The sequence below is a fragment of the Mesoplodon mirus genome, assembly GCF_964341445.2.
Source record: "Mesoplodon mirus genome assembly, chromosome: 2".
Taxonomy (NCBI): Eukaryota; Metazoa; Chordata; class Mammalia; order Artiodactyla; family Ziphiidae; genus Mesoplodon; species Mesoplodon mirus.
The window spans coordinates 27,294,060-27,306,129 of record NC_138977.1 but is presented as its reverse complement, the minus strand read 5'-3'; the positions used below and the strand labels follow the sequence as shown (position 1 = coordinate 27,306,129).

Genomic DNA, 12,070 nt, shown 5'->3' with positions numbered 1-12,070 from the left:
AGGTTAAAACCAAATATGGAACTCATGGTTATTCAAATAGATGGATAAAGTCAGTCTTCTACCACCTAAACAGAAGGAACAATTTTAGAACAAAAGCAGAAATTTGGTCCTACTTAGTCAAAACTCTAATTGGACAAAAATGAAAACAATTAAATACATCACCTAGTATGAGCAAAAAAGGGTACATTCTTAGTTTTACTCATTAACTTTACCACTTCATTAATTCCAGAAGCAAAATGAAGACGGCTCTAATTTTGCTCAGCATTTTGGGAATGGCCTGTGCTCTCTCAGTAAGTTCTTTATTAAAAACCTATAGTTATTTCCATTTTTGTCTTTTTATGTTGAGAGAATATGTAATAATTAAATGCTCTTTTAAACAGATGAAAAATTTGCATCGAAGAGCCAAATTAGACGATTCTGAAGAAAATGGGGTAATTCACCTTAGCATACTTCCTTGGCTTGACTACACTTCCTCTAGATTGACTGCACGTGAAACATGAATGTATCATTTACTGTGTCCATGCAGGTCTTTAAGTACAGGACCCGATATTATCTTTACAAGCATGCCTACTTTTATCCTCCTCTAAAACGATTTCCGGTTCAGGTAAGTGTAAAAATTAATTTTCCTTCTCATCCATTACAATTGAAAGGGAATCAAATTTAACTGTAAAACACCTAAATTCAACTCTCCCTGAAATTCAGCCAGAAAGACCACTTACTACAAACAGTTTGTTTTTAATATAATAAAATAAAATTTATTCCTAAGGTTTTCTTGTAAAGCAGAGCCACACACATAGAGAGTAAACTCATTTGGGCCCAGTCTAGAAGGACATAATGAAAGCACACACTGCAGAACATTGAGTTCAGGTGTTTTGTCTAATTCACTGACAAAAGTGGACAATTGTATCAGTTGTTGACATTTAAGTCAGTGATAAGGCCACTAATTGCCATATTATACAGTCATATAGCTGTTTTATATCCAATAATTTAGACTCTTTTAATTTAGGGGAAAAAATTGACTTCATAAACACCAAAGAGCATTAAAAAAATTCCTGATAATCACTGGTTTGCTGGAGAGTTTCTTAACCTTTGACCTGTGTAGTTCACTAGAACAATACATCATATTGGAGCGTAACTCTAATGGAAAGTGTAGCTCAAGAATGCAGAGGAAAGAGAGAAATTCATGAAGCAAACTAAAAAACTTGTTAGAAAAATAAAACATCTTTAAAATTTGTAAACAAACTAACAAAAAAATAACTAAACACTAAAAATAAGAATTTCTGTTTTTACTGAGTTACCTGTGAAGAGGGTTCTGAAAACTAGAGGGTGTGGTGCTGATTTTAAATAGACAACAAACCAGAATTGTGCTATTTTTATTACTATACAGTCTGGGCTCAGGGCACCAATTATGCACCATCTGACCCCCGTCTCCTGAGACACTAAAAGTAGTAAGGACGCTGAAAACGATGCCCTAGCACAGTGGCTTGGCATAGTATCCTGCCATATGTTGGACTAACCCACTTCCAACTCATACAATGGTAGGAAATGATCATCTTAAAGTATTTCTAGCACCATAATAATTATGGGGAATGTGTATGGCCACAGAAATATGAGCACAAATGATACAAGGGTTGTGGGTTTTCAGAATTGCCTTCCATTCTTTGGTTTGCCCATAAATAAACATTGCTCACTTGAAACTTTGCTGTCTTTCTTAAACGAAATGGAAATGATAATACATTTACGTTTCGGACTACCTCTTCAACTTTTCTAAAATAGCATATACTTGGAGGTATTCCCACCTAAAAATTTTTATAGATATCTACGTGTGGCCCAATTCAAATGTCTGTAGTGAAAAGACAGTAGGAGAGGTAATATTTTTCCTTACTGATAGACCCAAAGTTCACAGATTTTTAAGCAGATCTTTAATATACAAAATTTCTACAGATTATATGCACATAGATTTATCTCAACCGATGTAGAATTTGTAAATAAGACAGTTGTTTCAAAATATAATCCAATAAAATATATCTCCCGATCCAACAGTCTGATCTAGTATTGATGATCTATCATCCCACTTTACAAAGTTTGATTTCCAAGATTTTTCTCCTTACATGTCTACTTATATGTTTCCATAGCTCCTTATTATTTATTTCCTTAAGTCTGTTAAGTATTTAGTGCCCAGATTATCACCTCCAAATGCATTAAGCTGCACTGGCTTTGAAGTTCATGTTTTATTCAAACTGATCTGTGTTTTTATATAATCTTTTCTAAAATACCAACTTGCGTGAAATAGCTTATGTTGATTGCAAGGCTGTCAGTCTATTGTAGCTTATCTGCTTGGCTACAGAAATGTAAGTATAAATAAGCTTAACACCCTAAGCATTTTTAACTGAGCAAATTTTTTTTTTATGATTAAAATGATATTTGGTTAGTGTGTGAACTCTTAGACAGCAGGGACTTTATCTTAAATTTCTTTTATCAGACTCATCTCAGTTATCACAGTACTTGACATAGGGAACTGCCCATATTTCCAACTTCCTCTCTTGCAATGACCTTCATTCTCAGTACAATGCCTGGAATATATATTTTGGAACTGAATAAATGCAGTAGGGATAGAAGTTGGAAGGAGTATATGAAAGACTTCCAGAAGAATCAATAGGACTTATGGACAAGTTGGTAATAAGGTGTAAATGAAAGAAAGGAAAATAAGAAATGCTAAGTCTTCAAGACATTTCATACAGTTTTAAAACTGTCCTCACTGCAGATACTAATTGAAGAGTGAAATGGTTGGAGTAAGATGAAAGCTAGAGGTAAGGAAAGCTTGTAAAATGACTAAAACATTCCCATTGAGACAAACTATGCTGCACAAATATGCTGTCCTCTATATATATAATTTAACTAACAAATAGAAATAGTTCCAATAGAATCTAATGCTTTATTCACCTCTGGGCTAGGGAAGGCACAGCCATTAAGGTCATAGCAGTGGAAGAGCAGGTCTAATTATTCTTTTTTCCACCCAAGATTATTCTTGGCTCAAGGAGACAAGCATTCCTTTCCTTGGGTGGATGGCTTGGCCATCTGAAGAATGAGCCCAACAGGGAGAGCCCTGAGCAGGGTTGGGACATGAATATTCCCTCATGTTGATCTCTAACCCTAAGGTTCTTCTGCAGCTATGTTTTCTAAGACCGACAGTACTTAACTGAGTCACCAGAATCAAAGATAAATTTGCAGAGCAGAAAATGACAGAATCTTAAGTTAGGTATCTACTTGTATGCTTAGTGTCATTAAGGAGTGGTTGCAGAAGAAAGAAGGAAAGTTCAATTTGGATTAACATTGGGAGAAAGAGGAAAAGTCTCCTCCACTGTCTTAAAGGCTCAGATAACAGATGTTTAGATATACCTTTCCTTTTAAAAAGTAGCAAAGCTCATTAACTTATAATTTTATTTTTATATGCAGACTCCTTGGTTTAATTTATTCTCATTCAATATTGAGCTTTTTAGAGGAATGGTACTCATAAATTTCCTAAATGAGTAAATGAATTTTTCTCTTATATAACTTTACACACACACACACACACACACACACACACACACACACACTTCATTTTAGGCATTAGCTTTAATTAGATGAAAAGGTACTAAAAATTATATGCAAATTTAATTTCGAGTCAAATTCTAAGTTAAATTCACCAAGAGAGCTCATTATTTATGAAAATCACCCAGTAATAACTTATATTTTGTAATAAGCCTAGTTATCATTCCATTCATATTTTATAAAAAAAATAAAACAATGAGATCGATGTTTTAGCTCAAGACTTGCCTTGAACTGGTTGGAGAATCCACAACCGTGTGGGCTTCAGATTCTTTCTCTGTAAAATAAAAAAATTGGACCAGATAATTCTCATTCTCTCAGAGCTAAGCCATTCTGCCATTCGTTGCTCTCATTTTTACATACAAAATATTTCAACACACTATCAATGCTTTCGAGGTTAAAAATGGAGTATTTCAATGCATATCTCGATCACTGTAAAATGCCCCTTTCTCTCTAACCTTGTTTTGCATATGTCCGATCTCCTCATATCTTTCTCACAGTAGCATGAGAACTGTTCTAAGTAAATAAATATGTATGTACATATATGTTCATATGTCTATGAATTCATGTATACATTTTTTTTTAGAGCAGTAGTGACTTGTCTGAAGAAAATGGAAATGGTGATAGCTCAGAAGAGGAGGAAGAAGAGGTAAGGAATTTCTGCAGGATTTTTCATAGCAAACCAGGCAGCACAAAAAACAAATAGAAAACTAGTCTCCTGTAGTCTACACTCAGCAAATAGACATTGCCAGGTTACCAACTGCCCACAGCCTTCTATTTTGGACAAGGAGAATATTATTTAAATTAGGATTAAATAAAATGACCTGCTTAAAACACTATTACAGTTTGGGGATAAAGTTATGTGTAAATTGTATATGAGTACAAAAGTTCTCCATTTTAAGTGGAAGAAATGTAAATTCTGAGAGAAGGAAAGAAAGTATTATTTACATTTAGGTGGATAGAACATGATGGTAAAAGACAAATATACAATAATTCTAAACTTAGTGCAATACTTGTTTTAATGACTAAACTTTAAAAATTCAGTTTAATCAGTGGGTAGTATAAGAAAGCGAATCTCATATCCTCTACAGTGTTATTGTGATTCATCTGCCTTTCTTGACTCACAAAGTAGGGCTGTTCTTTCTGATTGGAATTTTATATGTCTTTTTGCCTACTAATAAAATTCCTGTTTTCATAGAAATGCAAATGCTCAAGATGTATAAATACCTTCCTATATAGTACTATAAATTAGTATAGTTCATGGCTAAAATTCATCTATATAACTTGGAAATTGTGCTAACATGTTTATAACTGACATTCTTGCCCATAGAAACATAGTAATTAGGTACATTTTCCTGGGTAGTCAATTATAGCTATCCACTGGTTTGGGAACCTTCTAAATTCAGGTATTCTTAGATGCTATTTATGAAGGGACAATGACAGTCCAAAATGGATCAAAACATCTGCTCAAAATGGATAAACGTCTGCTCTCTTGAAAACAAAATGGTGTGGGAACTTTAAAAGTGATGCGTAATTAGTCTGATTTTTTTTAACCATAAAAGTAACTTTTTTAGTACCACAATTTATCCTAATAACTTTTAAAGGGGTAACTTACAAGAATGTCAAGCCAGTACCAGGAAAAATGCCACCTACTAAATCCCACAAAATTTTGCCTGGAGTTCCACATAGCAATCTTACACAAGAACTAAACTAGGGTAATCCATTTAACTACAGCTGCTTGCTGTACAGAGATTGTAAAATTGCCTTACCAGCTAGATTTCCCAGTTAGACTGCATATCTTTTGACAATGGTTCTTCATTTGTTGCGATGGTGGTTGGGATGGAGAAACATTAAGGTTCCTTTAGAACTCTGATGAAATCTCACGTACTCAATATTTTACCAACAATCTCTGAACACTTCTGGTCCTCCCAGAACTTATCTGCAAACTCCCCATGACCCAGGAGACTAGAGACCATAGGTAACAATCCTTGCTTTGAGGATGAACAGTGCTGTACCCTCTTTTGCATCCCTTCACACTGCCCAGCCCAGTTTCTTATACATATATAGTGCCCAGTCAATATTTGGTGGTTTGGTTTTGAAACTTCAGAGGAATAAATGCTCCAAAGACCATTCATTCAAAGTGATAGTGGAAAACTGGATGAATAAACCTGGGAGTCTTCCATCCTGCAGAGAGTTTAGAACCTCTTTTTTCCCCATCTCTTCCCTAAAATTTCACTGGCAATTCAGATTAAATACAGAATCTCCAGGAATTGTATTCCCATGAGAAGGTGCTTAGGCATACTTTCTATTTGGTGATCATACATTTTTTCCCCTCTCCTAAATTATTCAGTCTCACATTTATAAAATTTTTATTGAAATATAATGTACATAACACAATTATCATAAGTTTATAGATGACTGAAATTTCAGAAATTGAACACTTAAGGGTAACTAGCACCCAGAGAAGAAAGCAGCACATGTTTTGTACTCCAGTCCATCCGTTAACCAACCACCACCAAAGGCAACTGCTATGTTGACTTCTAACAGGTAGACTGTTTTTGGCTCTTTTTGTGTTCCATACATACATATATATATATATATATATATATATATATATACACATACACACACACACACACACACATACATATGTATGGAATCATGCAGCATATACTCTTTTGCATGTGACCTCTTCCACTCTCAGCTTCAGAGATTGGTTCACATGTCTCTATAGTTGAAAATTGTTCATTCTCATTGTCAGTATTTCATTATGTGAATGTACCACAATATGTTATCCTTCTGTTGAAGGGCAGTTGGGGAGTTTTCAGGTTTGGGCTACGACAAAAGAGTGCTGCTGTGAACATTCTAGTATTCCTTCTGGTGAACATATGCTTTCATTTCTGGAGGCCACTTTACCTAGACATGAAATATCTACGTCGAAAGGTCTACATATGTTCTTCCCGAGGAGATGCCACCAACAGCTTACCAAAGACGACGTACTAATGTAAACTCCCACTATCCATATATGAGCATTCCAGTAGCTTTACATGCTCACCAACACGTGTTTCTTTCAGTCATTTAAGCTATTCTGGTGGGTTCATAATACTTTTTTTAAGCACAAATGATTGCTAATTTTTCTATTCAAGAAGATATTTGAGGTCTCATACCCATAAAAAGACTGACCTACTTTCCTTTTTAACTCATTGTAGCAGAACAACCTTAAATAAAGTACTAGGAAAAGAAAGGGTGTTGTTAGGAGAAAATGGAGAATCCTACGGGTTGGGAGTTTGGGTCTGTATTCATGACCCTGCTGCTAAGGAACTGCCATGTCTTTGACCTCATGTGAGTCATTTATCCCACTGGACCTCAGGTTCTTCACCTGTGAAACAATGGTGCAGGACCCAGACTGTATCTTCTCCTACTCTAAGGATCTTTCCTCCTTCTTCCCTGAAAGATTTAGTCTGTTGGACTAAAGCATATAACATGAAAAAATAAATAGTATGGTGTTAGTGTGATATTTGACACAGTTAGCTTGGAGACTGTTTTGGGGTGTACTCTAGTAGTCCCAAGAGTTCATTAAAACAGTGGAATTTACAAATCTGATGAAAGAAACATCATTTGTTTTAGTAATAAGGCAGGCTAAATCTGGCTTTTGTTTGTTTGTTTTGAAGTCTTAAAATATAGGATGCCTAGTTAAAGTTATCCTAACATCACAATCTCTTCAAAAACACATTGAAATAAATTCAGTTTTCCAGTACTTATTTAAAGTAAATAAATTCTGTGTATGAATTCCTGACTTTCAATATTAGCTATGAATTACTTTGAGAGATTAACTCAATCAACAAAAAATTGCCTAACAACATGGAGTAAAGGCAAAATAGTAAAATGTTAAAGATGATAATAACATTCATTGAAGAGTAGTAATTTTTAAAAAAACATCTTCCTGCAATAACATAATATATCGCTAAGGATTTCTTGGGAGTGTTTGATTTCCTCTTTGCACAGAAAAATTGTGTGTCAAATGCCTGACATCTTTTGAATACTGCACACAGCTCAAAACTGGCTTATATACTGGCAGATGGATTTTGAATTTAATATGTCTCTTTTTCTTTAAATACTCCTGAAAGTAAATGAAATACATTCACTTCTTTTTGATAGTAAATACGACATGCAATCAACTTGTTTGAAGAGAGGGGCTTCTATAAAAAATTCTTTTCTGAAAAAATATCCTAGGTATAATGTGGACAATTCACATAAATCCTCCTTGTCATCAAAAACATCATGGTGCACAGAAAGGGCCCAGGTTTTTTTTTTTTAATTAGAAAGATACAGTTTCATCACTTACTATGAGACTTTAAACAAGTTATTTAACTTTTCTGAGCTCACTTTCCTTTTCTAAAGGGTGTGAGTTACAACCCTACCTTAAAAGACTGCTCTAAGGAATTAAAAAATAGGTACAAAGTTCTCAGCTTATTTGTCAGCAAATACAATAATTAATGAACTATCATATCGTAGTAGCTATTAACAAGACTTCAAGAGCCTAAGCCATGTATTGTGTGATACCATATAGTCAGATATGCTGAAATTATTACACAATTATTTTTGAATTGATTACACAGAATACATAAATATCTAAAACACACTATAGTGAGGTAAATAGTATGAGAAGACTTTGAATTGAGTTCTGAGAAGTGAGAAGTGCAAACGGCATAAGAGGAAGCAGAATTGTCAACACTGGGTGACAAGCTGGCTGAGGGATACGGAGGACGTTTTTTCCAGTAATGGTTCACGACTTCAACAAATCTTGAGTTATCTTCTAGCTCTAATAAATTTTCTTGCTCTGGACACTTACCCCAGGAGACTTCAAACGAAGAAGAAAACAATGAAGAGAATGAAGATTATGATGGAAATGAAGATGAAGAGTCGGAGGCTGAGAACACCACCCTCTCCATTACCACACTTGGTTATGGAGAGGAGACCACACCTGGAACAGGGTATATAGGTCTAGCTGCCATCCAGCTTCCCACGAAGGTAACAATTCCTCAAAGGTGTTCAATCTGCTCTCATTGCTTTACTGAAGTCTGAGGTTATCCTGACACTCTACACACAGTATTTTATATTATCTTCATTAACTCAATGAAAAAGTAAGAGCAGGTACAATGTCCCTGTTTACAAATAAGGCAAGGTTTTTCCCATGGAAGTTCTCTTCCCATGTTCTTATACTGACTTTCAATATTATCACAGAAGACTAAGGACAAGCATCTTAGCAATGGATAAAAGGTCCTGAGAGATGCCATAGCATTTCTGGGAAGAGGATTCCAAGACAGAGAAAGTGAGTAGCAAAGCTATAGAAAGCATCTCCCACAGAGACTTATTTTATCAGGTACCTTTTTCTCCCTCAAAACCCAATGACAAAGGTACTAATTCTGAATTTATAAAAACCCACCAATTCTTTTGTAACTTAAATTGGCTTCAATTAAGAATTACATGTAGAACAAGGCTGTCAGTACAGCCTATGTTGGATGAAATAATGGCCTTAAGTTTTATGTTCTTCACACCTAAATTTGGATTCCTTCAAACTTTTCCTTATAGGCTGAGGATATAGGAAAGAAGGCTACACAAGAGGAGGAAAGTAATGAAGAAGAAGAGGAAGAAAATGAAAATGAAGCAGAAGTGGATGATAATGAGCAAGGCATAAACGGCACTAGCGCCAACAGCACAGAGATAGACAATGGCCATGGCAGCAGTGGTGGGGACAATGGAGAGGAAGAAGGCGAAGAAGGTGTCACTGAAGCCTATGCAGAAGGAACCACAGTGGCTGGAGGGCAGGACAATGGTGGCTCTAAGGCAACTACCCCTGCAAATGATGGATTTGAACCTACAACTCCACCCCAGGAGATCTACGGGACTACCCCATCACCATTTGGGGAAACTACCACCCCTGGATATGAGGGAGAGTATGAACAAACAGGCACCAATGAGTATGACAATGGATATGAAATCTACGAAAATGAAAATGGAGAAACTCGTGGGGACAATTACCGAGCCTATGAGGATGAGTACAGCTACTATAAAGGGCAGAGCTACGACGGCTATGATGGTCAAGATTACTATTACCACCAGTGAAGGCCCAGACTGGGATGAATTCATCCGTTCCGGCACTTTGTGTGGTTATCGTTTTCAAAGTTCAACTCAGGAAGGTGCAATATAACAAATGTGCATATTATAATGTGGAATGGTGCTGCCATTCCAAAGCAGTTAACTAATGCATGAGATTGTGTGTGACTGAATATTTTGAGGTTGTAGTTCTATAAATAGTGTTTTTAACGTGTTTGCACTAATGGCTAAAACATACCCTTTGTTCGAGCAGTGCTTCTTAGAAGAGATTCACTGACATTAGTAACACTGTATACAATAAATGTGTAGTCTTCTAATCACACTACCTATCCATCACTGTATATTAGGTTTAATTATCATCCTCATGTATTTTGATGTGACCTGTATGTATATTCTATCTATGGGTTTTATCACAAATAAAAATGCAATCCTTCAAATGTGTTATAATTAAGAAGAAAAATGAGAGATTCAGAATGAAAAAAAAGTGAGACCAGTGGGATGACGATTCAGCTAAAGTATGAAAGCTTATTTCCTCTATGGCTTAAAACTCAGAAGGACGATAGACATTTTTTCATGGATAAATCAACATAACTAAGATTTTGACATGCTTGTGGGCAGGCTCAGCCATATATATCAGGGAAATAAACAGCTTTCATTAGAGTTGCCAGATTTGACACATAAAAATGTAGGATGCCTAAATTTGAATTTCAGATAAACAATGAGTAACTTTTTAGTATAAGTATGCTCTATGCAATTTGTGAAATATTTGGGACATATTTATACTAAATAAATGATTCATTATCTGAAATTCAAGTTTAATTGACTGTCCTGTGTTACATCTGGCAACCCTACTCCTATTGATTTGGCTCTAGGTGGCATGGCAGTGGGATGGGGTAGAAAACTCTTACACATACGCACAAACATCAACGCATCATCTCCTAACTCTTTATTTTGAAAAATGCCAAGTGTTCAGAAAAGTTGGAAGACTAGTACATGAGCACCTAAATTCACCAATGGTTAACATTTTGCCATATTTATCTCTTTCTATTTCTGTGTGCCTCTCTTCATATATATATACATTTCTTTGCCAAACCATTAAAGAGTGATTGCAGACAACATGGCATCACAATGTTCACACCTAAATACTTCAGCATTTAGTATTAGAACAAGGAATTCTCCGACATGGCTGCCATACCATTCTTATTCTCATTCTCAAGAAATTCAACCTAGATATGATAATATTTTCTAATACACAGTCCATATTCAAATTTCCCCAATTATTCCAATAATGTAATTTATTGCTAACTCATTTACTCCTCACAAAACTCTGTCAGGTAGGTTTTATTGTTATTGCCCATGTTATTGACAAAGGGGCTGAGACACAAAGAGGTGGAGCAGCTTGCACCAGGTCACAACGTCAAAGCAGCAGCCTAGCTTTAGGATCTGTTCTCTTGACCATTAGCATATATTCATTAGGAATGCTATATTCATTAGTGCATATTCATCAGGAATGGATGTTGAGCCATGAGTGGGCAGGAAATCTCTAATGATAAGGCATTGCTGAAAAACCGAGACGTCCTCTATCACAATTTTCTTAGAACCAACTATGTTTTTTTATGACTTGAGCCCTAAAGAATATTTTCAAAGCAAGGATCCTCTGATACTTTTCAGGTATTTTGGTATACCTTTCTATATAGGTAGATTGGTATTGTGCAAAATGCATGAGCCCTGGAGTTAGGTGGGCTTGAATGATGGTGTTATTGAGAGTAAATGAATTTCCTCCCCTAGTCTTTGTCCCCTCACCTCCTACATGTGGAGTATACTCAGTGGGTTGCTGTTTAGAGTCTGACCCATTACAAGCTACTCAGATCATCACCTCTGTCCTCTCCAGTCCCCTCCTTTCTCCATCTTAACATTTAGGTGCATCTGATTTTAATAGAATTACCTGGTCATAAAGATTGTCTTTTGTGAACTCACAGATCATTTTTTTCTTGTCCCAATGCCTCTCTGTAAGCAAAAGCTTTTGATGAGATGGAAGCCTTGGGAACAGTGTGATAAATACTATTTATTCGGCAATATAGGTAATCTTTACTCTTTATTTGTGACATTGTCACAAACTATCACAATATACCATAGAATCATCAAATCTTAGATTTGGCCAGCCACAGGGCACTTTGCTAAGACTCGGGTTGGACTGCTGTCAGTTCTTGCCCACATGGTCTATATGGAGACCATGCAAGGTTGTCAGAGAGCTGCTCCCCCATGTGTCTCTTCCAGATACCAAGGTTTGGGAGACTTATGAGTGTCCTAGACCCTTTAAAGAACATTGACCACACGGAGAGTTCAGATGGGCTTAACATGA

General features: G+C 35.8%; 1 protein-coding gene across 1 annotated transcript; it reads left to right on the top strand.

The window, feature by feature from the left end:
• Positions 1–236: 236 nt before the first annotated feature.
• IBSP (integrin binding sialoprotein) lies at positions 237–9,717 on the top strand (the record flags this gene model as incomplete). The annotated part of the gene is made up of 6 exons (XM_082601892.1): positions 237–290; positions 381–431; positions 527–604; positions 4,178–4,240; positions 8,449–8,622; positions 9,184–9,717. The coding sequence occupies 6 exons, from the start codon at positions 237–239 to the stop codon at positions 9,715–9,717; spliced, it is 954 nt and encodes a 317-aa protein (XP_082458018.1).
• Positions 9,718–12,070: the final 2,353 nt, after the last annotated feature.